Here is an 8,237-nt window from a genome sequence, read left to right as displayed (position 1 = left end):
GTTAGTGAATATAATGAAAATAAATGAAAACAGAAGAAAAATCAATAAGTGGCATTTATCATACTTTGCAGCTAAATTAAAAAAAATAAAAAAATAAAATCAAAAGTCATTTTATCATGTGTTGTAACCCAAAAGACCCAATTCTCATTAACAAATAGTTTTCTGTTATTGATGCTAGCTGGCCATGTAAACACTGTCTGGGGTTAAAGTTCAGTCTTCTGGGCAAAGTTTCTAACGTTTTTGTTTTGTAGTGTCAGAGAAGGTAAGCACCACGTTCTTGTGCAATATTCATTGTACCGCTTTGGACTGATGTAGTCTGAATTTGTTCCAGTGTACACTAAAACCGTACTGCAACAATTGGAAAGGTAATATAAAAGGACTGTGTTTAAGTCCAACTAAGTTCTCTTCACAGAATGATAAAACGAGTGTCCACATTGATCATTAGAAGAGGACGTTCAACATTTCAAAATGGTAAGAATGACCTTTCTTTTTCTCTCAAAAATATGGAATTGTATACATATTGCATGAGGAATGGTACCTGTTAATTTAAGGGTTATTAGATATTGGGAACATTACACAACAATAAACTATAGAGTTCACTTTTTAGGCTGTTAACTAACAGTTGAAAAACCAAAGTACACTCTGACTGATTCCGATGACTTTTAGACAGCATCTTCCAAGTTCATCCCTCGGTATCGCAGGCACTGGCAGAAAACCGCCCGGTGGTGGCGCTAGAGAGCACTATCATCACTCATGGCATGCCCTACCCGCACAATCTCAGGTATGTGCTTTGAATGTCAACACGCTGCGTGTCATCTGCATGTGATAATGAGTGAGTGGATCAACAACGCAGCACAGCCAGAGAGGTGGAGGCCATCGTGAGGGCCCAAGATGCCACCCCCGCCACCGTCGGGGTGATTGAGGGCAAAGTTCACGTCGGTTTGTCTGTGGAGGAGCTGGATTTCCTGGCCTGCTGTGAAGACGCCGTCAAGGTGTCTCGACGTGACCTGCCGTTTGTGGTTAGCCAAGTGAGGATACACAAATACTCAAATGTGATTGAATAGATGCAGAGGTGGGAAAATTAAGTACTTAAAAGTACAAATACCTGAACAATTTGGACAGTAAAAGTATTGTATACTTCGCACCACTTGACTAGATGTGTTGATGCGTCCTCAGGGACTCTCTGGCGGCACCACCGTGTCGGCCACCATGATAGCGGCACACCGAGCTGGCATCCCCGTGTTTGTCACCGGAGGTATTGGGGGAGTGCACAGAGATGGAGAGAACAGTAAGATGAACTTTTTATAATGGAGTGCTTTGCAAAGGTGGTGTTTTATTATTATTATTATTATTATTATTATTATTTTACTTTTTTGTTTTGGGTCCTTGCATCCAGAAATTCTGAAGTGGGTAAACGGAAATCCTTAAAACATTTCTTGACAATAATTTGTTACATGTGACCGCACTAGTCTAAACATGACATTCTGATTAATATTACCTTTGTGGAATATGAGTTATGAAGCAAAAGCCAGCTGTTTTTAATCAATCTCACAGGTCGGCCATTTTGCCACTTGCTGTCGCCTGAAGATGGCATTACAGTTGCTCAGGTCTCAGGTAACAACCAATCACAGCTCAGCTTCAGAGAACAGGTGAGCTGTGATTGGTCGTTGAAGATGATGTTATCTTCAGGTGACAGCAAGTGCCAGAGTACCAGACTAGTGGGGCTGCATCGAACATATTATTGTCCCCCCCCAAAAAAGGAGGGTTGACTTATCCTTTAAAAAGTCTATCCATCCATTTTTTTCCCCTTTTTTTGTAGTGATAATTTTCATTAGGTAATTTGGAGTCTGACTTTGGTCAGGTGCATACCAACAAACAATCATTCACACTCGATCGCATTCACACATATGGACAATTTAGAGTATTAAATGATCCTAACATGCATGCCAAGGGAATGTGGAAGCAAGCCGGAGGACAGAAACCCCATTCAAGCACTGGGCAAACATGCAAACTCTACAAAGTTAGACCTGAAAGGACAAATGCTTTAGAAAATGGACGGATGTAATTATTAGGATTGCATATCGTTTGTACACTACTCACCATTGATCAGATTTTTTTTCCCCACCACATATTTTCTTTTTCATCCAATGCACATTAATGGGTACAGTATTTGTCCAGGTCTGGACATCAGCGCTGATCTAACAGAACTGGGCAGGACTCCCGTTGCCGTGGTGTCTGCTGGGGTCAAGTCGATACTAGACATCGGACGCACTCTGGAGTTCCTAGTAAGAGCTTTGACGAGAAAGTAGCGCATGTATTGCTGTGTACTTATTGAGTGGTGCCTTGAAATACGAGTGACCCGACTTTCTAGTTGTTCAAGCTACGAGCTATTTTGGGGGGCTATAATCACTCTATAGTTAATAAAAACTAACAAAATAACTTAAACTATAACTGAAAAAACATTTTTACAATTGTACTTTATTTTATTAACTCATTTACTCCCAACTATTTTCACGGAAGCAACTGGATTTTGACTGATTTTGTAAGGCCCACAGAATATTCTGTTGTATTCCTATAAATAACATGGAAGCTACCAAAAGAAAGATTAGAGTCTCTTCTTTCATCAGGAAAAAAAGGATATTTGTATCTGTTTCTGTTTTGCAGCAATTAGCATTAGAATATAGCTAAGTTTCATCATTAATCACAAACCTGGTGAAAACAGTGGGGAAAAGAGCTTGTTGCAACAGGGCCTTGGTTGATCTCTTATACTCTGCTGCCACCTGCTGGCCTTTTTTTGTCATAACTACCATTGCTTTAAGCGACCCCTTCAGGTCAGAAGCTGCATCAAAGCCTTCTGTGTGCTCTAGCATAGAAATACATTAAAAAAAACATATAAAAACGTTTTTGGTAGGGAAGGACAAAGTATTAAAAAATGTATTCATACGTTTTGGGGTTTGAATGAGAAACAATATTTTGAGACTTTTTTTTTTACCCTAAACTTGGCAAATATTCCATATTAAAAAAAAATAAAACTAATACTAAAACTAACATGCTAAACTGAAGCATTTTTGAAAAAAATAAAACTAACAAACTTGCTCTCAAACCTAATTAACTGAATTTAAAAATCAAAAGTCAAAAATAAAAACTATGTACAGTATAATGAACAAAATGTATCAAAAAGATACCTAAAAAATCTTCTTAAGTGACTCCTACCACTTTTCTAAAAATTTCAGGAGACACAGGGCGTTTGTGTCGCCACCTATGGAACGTCGAAAGATTTCCCAGCCTTCTTCTCTCCACTAAGCGGATTCAGCTCCCCGTACCAAGTCTGCAACCCCGACAAGGCCGCACAACTCATCGGTAAATCAACATGTTGAAGATTCAACCCTAGTAATTTCACAAATTGCATTAACATTCACAAAGTTGCCCCCCCCCCTTTAGAGAGCGCTTTGTCACTCGGTGTCCACAGTGGCGTGTTGATAGCTGTGCCCATCCCAAAAGAGCACGCAGCAGCAGGCCAGCACATCGAGCTAGCAATACAGACAGCCGTGGCGGAGGCAAGGTATGAAAATTGAATTTATGTTTAAATTGTACAAATGAAAAGTGATAGTAGGCCTACATACTGTTCATTTTCTATGCACGCATAATATGCTCCGGTCAGTTTTGCCCTCAGCAAAGAATATCCTCATAATTGTCCATATCAAATTAGGAACAACGGAGCTTTTCAAAATGTCGTATTAGCAACTCTACTGTATCTATATTATACTGCCCCCAGGTGGCCAAAGCATGCACAGTATGGAACAGCACAGTGTCCAATTGAATTGAACTAGCAAAAAATGATTAATTCTTCACATTTTTAATTGTGTCATTACTGTATGTTTTTATAAAGTACAATATTTTAAAGTGATGTTTATGAATAACAAAAATAGCACTACAAACATTTTTGCTATTCCCTTTTCTGGGGGTTGGGATAGATTAATGGCATTACCATTTATTTTAATGGGAAAAGATAACTTGTACAATGTGTGCATGGAAAATGAACATTTAATGGCTAACGCTGACTTCTCCATAGTTGGATTTGTTTTTAGTTGTCAGTCTGCATTTCTATTTCTACATTTTTTTCCCCACCTCACTCAGTTCTCAAGGCATCACAGGAAAAGATGTGACACCGTACATTCTCCAAAGGGTCAACGAGCTGACGCAAGGAAAGTCCCTTGAAGCCAGTATCCTTCCAATTATTCGCATCTAATTGGACACTTACACAAGAAATGTAATCACCAATGTGGTATGTTACCACCCCTTCATTTTTTTCTTGTAGATGTTGCTCTCATTCATAACAACGCTAAAGTTGGCAGCCAGATAGCCTGTGCGCTGTCAAAGCGGATGAAGAACAGAAAGTCAAGTGGCGCATCACATCGTCCCGCTAAACAATCTGAATCCGGTGTTGTGAGTGTTATATAACGCAGTTGGTTTGGTTTTTTTTAAAGAGACATTATTAAAGCTGTTGCCTAGCTCCTGTGTTATGCTGTATTGTTCTTGTTAAAAACATTAAAACGCATTTTAGATCATTGAAGTGGCACTTCATACACTGTAATCAAGTAAGTGCTGCTTATCGTCGCTTGAAAGTGGCTCTGGATCTTCACCCAGCCTAGCTAAACGTATCATGGGTAGAAAATTATTCAAATTAGACCCAGTGTTATGGTGAAAGTACAGAACGGCTTCCTCACAGATGCATTTTCAGAAATAAACAGAAAATAAAATTTAAAAAAACAAAAAAAAGTACTCTCGGGCCATCAATCCACAGCGCCAAGTATTTGTGTACAAGCCATTAAAAAGTCAATTTACTCCTCTATAGTTTATAAGCTCAGTGTACAACAACAATTCTATTCTATTTTGCTGCAGGTTGTCATCGGGGGAATAAATGTGGATTTTATTGCAAAAGGAAAAACAACAACACTTCAAGTAAGTTTCTAATCCATATGACAACCTTTATTGCGCCGAGGCACATTTTGCATTCTAAAAAATCTCACTGCACACCACCAATCAAAAAAAAAATGGATACACATGTTAATTAAATACTTTCTGACAGCATTTAATTGATCTGCCTGTCACTGTACATTGCTAGCATGGCTTGCTTAACAAATATAATGGCCATTTTTTTAAACTTGTCACTCTGAGTTTGGACAGACCAACCCAGGAAGTGTTTGCCAGTCATATGGGGGCGTAGGACGAAACATCGCTGGTGCGTTTACATTCTGTATTTATTTGATCATATTTTCCATTCATAACCTGTTTGGACCGCATTTTTGCAGATTGTTTGAGTCGTCTGGGCCATCGGCCGGTGTTCATCTCGGCCACTGGAGCGGATTCTCACAGCGACGCCGTCTTCAGCTACTGCAAACATATGGTGACGGGTGCAGGGTTGAAAAAGTCTGCAAAAATTGGACTGTATATGAGTTTGCGGTCGCCGTGTGTGCTTTGCAGGACGTCAGCGGCGTGACAAAGTTGGAAGGTCATAGCACAGCTACCTACTGCGCCGTCATCACTGAAAACGGAGAACTCGGTCTCGGATTGGGTGACATGGACATTCATCAGCAGATAACTGAAAAATACGTAAGTTCTGATTGCCTAGTGGGTTTTGAGGTTCGATTTGATGGTCCTGCGTTCAAATCTCAGATCAGGTTTACTCTGGAATTTGACTGTAAATTGTCTTCCTGTAGGTGTCACAATTTGAAAAGCAGCTTTTGTCGTCTATTCTGGTGTGTCTGGATGGAAACATCCCAGCCTCCACCATCAGATACGTTCTCTCCATCGCCAAACAGCACAACATCAACGGTACGCTCGAACATCCCGAGTGTTGGATTTGTAGCGTTTATTGACTGGGATGCTTAACGTGCAGTCTGGTACGAGCCGACTGATTCGGAAAAAGCTCGTAAACCCTTCGTGTCCGACGCCTGGAAGTCGCTGTCCTACGCGTCACCCAACCTGGCCGAGTTGTGCACCATGAGCAAAACACTTGGCCTTCAAACACCTGACGGTAAAAAATTTGATTGAATAGTTTTGTTTGTGTTTATGTGCAGGTGAGGATGTGCCAATGACCTGTATATATGACTGGATAGCCGCTAGCCCATACACGCCAGTGCAAGCCGTTGAAGACACAGGGAGGCCATCTTGTTACTCCCACCTCCCGAGCAGACGACTGTATAAACTATATGGTATACGGACGGATGAGACATATACAGCTTTTTCTTTTATCACTCAGTTCCTTAGGCCCCAATATTAGATTTGACAGAGGCATCTTTTGTTGAATTACAGTTATAATTACAGTTATAATTCATTAATAATAATAAAAAAATAGACAAGTTTCCTCCTGTCCTAAACGTCATTAAGCATATAATTTATACATGTATTTAAGGCAAGTTGTAAAATGTCTAAAGTCCTCTTGTTTATGTTTAATAAATTTAAAACACCATAAATCATGCTCTTTCTACTAAGTACTGTCTCAAATATTCTCCAGTTTTGATACTGTAAATGTATAGGATCGTATACCGATAAACGTTTCTTGGGAGCGGCAATATGGCGGCCTCGCGGCCTCAAGCCTATCGGCTATCCAGTTATATATATAGATCAGTGGGATGTGCTTTGTTGGGGGGCCGTCAGTGCTCCCAAATTCCTTGGAACAGGTGCTGAGTCTGGCCGTGGCGCTCTCGCGCCCCATACTGGAGCATCTCCACTGCCTGGTGGTGACCCTGGGGGAGAACGGAGTGTTGGTATGCGGGGAACACCATGCGGGTAACGTCAACCTGAAGCCAAGGAAACAGAGGAAGGCGAGAACTTTACTGATTCAGTTCTTGGACCTATAGAAGATAACAGTTGTGTCGCAAATCATCTTTCCCCATTGAAATGAATTGAAATGCAGTTCATCCATTTCAGCCCAACCCCGAAAAAATTGCTTTTTCTCGTTTTCTTTGGACCTACTTTGTGCACACACAAAAACAACAAAATGCGAGCACAAAACAATGTACGGATGAATAGAAGATAATTATTGTGGATATTATTGCGACCATCTGTATCTGCAGACAAGGAAGCTGTGCGCTGCCCACTACCCAGCACTGAATGTAGCAGCACATGAGACAATGAACGTCTCAGGAGCAGGAGATAGGTAGAAAGCACCTATACTTTTGATGTTAACAGCAACAACAACAAAAAACTCATTATCTCCTTGTGTGCAGTCTTGCAGGCGCCTTAATGGCCGGGATCCTCCAGGGTCGAGACACGGACGCTTGTGTTCGGATGGGTCTCCTGGCCGCACGTATGTCCCTCGCATCACCGCATCCGATCGCCCCCGTGCTGACAACAGAGTCTGTCGAGCCCGACCGCATCGAAAATCACAGCTGGCCCAAACCGACATTCATGTGGATTGACTGATTTTATTTGGAGACTGGTACAGTTATGCTTTTGAATACTTTTAGTTTGTGTGCGTTTTCTTCAGGTGCATTCGAAAAAAAAACATACATGTTGGGTTCATTAATGCCTCTAAAGTTAAAATAAATGTGGTGATTTATCTGCCTGTGCGTTATGATTGACTGGGTGTGTTGATGTCAAATATTGACACTTTTGGCCCAATTTGGAAATGTTCACGTGGTGGTGCACTCACTTTTGTTGCCAGGAGCCATTCATGGCTGATTGTTACATTCTTTTGTTTGGACATTAAATGTACACAGTTTTACAATCAGTACACTGTAGTTTCATTTTGTTAGTGTTGTCCTGTGAAATAAAATATTTACAAAATTGTGACAAGTTTACTAAATTTTGTGAGATACTGTATGTTTGTAGAACAATATCAGGCATGTAAGATTAATTATACATTGTAATAATACGGCACATTGAAATTTTCTTTAATCTGATCACTGCGTGTTTATATTGTATTTTTTTAAATCCTGTAATATATTTTTCACTGATTTGTTTTTTTTCTTGATGTGGTTAATTGAAGAGTATTTCTTTTCTTTTTCTTTTTTTTTAATACTAATTTGTTTCACCGTATGTGAACAACTGTAGCCCTGCTGTCATTTTTAGCCAAAGAGGCTGCAACAGAAATATAATGAAATGTCACGCTTTTCATCTTATGTGCATTAAAGAGGTGGAAATACTTAACTCTTCAATGGGGATGAAACTTTTTGCCGCCAGGTCAGTATTGTAAACGATAGTCTGTTCTCAACTGCCTTACCTGCATAACT

At 40.2% G+C, this 8,237-nt stretch overlaps 1 protein-coding gene across 9 annotated transcripts; it reads left to right on the top strand.

Annotated features, from left to right (window-relative positions):
- The first annotated feature begins 262 nt into the window (after positions 1 to 262).
- Positions 263 to 8,132, top strand: LOC144016319 (pseudouridine-5'-phosphate glycosidase). 9 transcript variants are annotated; one of them, XR_013282887.1, is made up of 18 exons: positions 263 to 471; positions 667 to 781; positions 854 to 1,028; positions 1,177 to 1,288; positions 2,179 to 2,285; positions 3,234 to 3,360; positions 3,442 to 3,562; positions 4,138 to 4,223; positions 4,319 to 4,446; positions 4,903 to 4,962; positions 5,179 to 5,242; positions 5,313 to 5,407; positions 5,485 to 5,613; positions 5,721 to 5,835; positions 6,081 to 6,215; positions 6,684 to 6,827; positions 7,080 to 7,162; positions 7,233 to 7,293. XR_013282887.1 is itself a non-coding variant. In XM_077517272.1 (18 exons), exons 1-18 carry the CDS (start codon positions 414 to 416, stop codon positions 7,426 to 7,428), a joined length of 2,073 nt encoding a protein of 690 aa, XP_077373398.1. In that variant the 5' UTR covers positions 263 to 413; the 3' UTR covers positions 7,429 to 8,132. The 9 variants fall into 9 exon arrangements, 7 of the variants coding, with proteins under 7 accessions (XP_077373398.1, XP_077373399.1, XP_077373400.1 ...); XR_013282886.1 differs by lacking the exon at positions 6,081 to 6,215 and adding an exon at positions 5,900 to 6,037; XM_077517272.1 differs by having other exon boundaries at positions 6,661 to 6,827; positions 7,233 to 8,132.
- Positions 8,133 to 8,237: the final 105 nt, after the last annotated feature.

This window comes from Festucalex cinctus, chromosome 3, assembly GCF_051991245.1.
Source record: "Festucalex cinctus isolate MCC-2025b chromosome 3, RoL_Fcin_1.0, whole genome shotgun sequence".
Lineage (NCBI taxonomy): Eukaryota > Metazoa > Chordata > Actinopteri > Syngnathiformes > Syngnathidae > Festucalex > Festucalex cinctus.
This window is presented reverse-complemented; position numbering and strand designations above follow the sequence as displayed.

Coding starts and splice junctions, on each gene's coding strand:
- LOC144016319 (XM_077517270.1), top strand. CDS start 414: ATGATAAAACGAGTGTCCACATTGATCATTAGAAGAGGACGTTCAACA. Junction 5,408..5,484: donor TCAGCTACTGCAAACATATG/GTGACGGGTGCA, acceptor TGTGCTTTGCAG/GACGTCAGCGGCGTGACAAA. Junction 5,836..5,899: donor CAAACAGCACAACATCAACG/GTACGCTCGAAC, acceptor CTTAACGTGCAG/TCTGGTACGAGCCGACTGAT.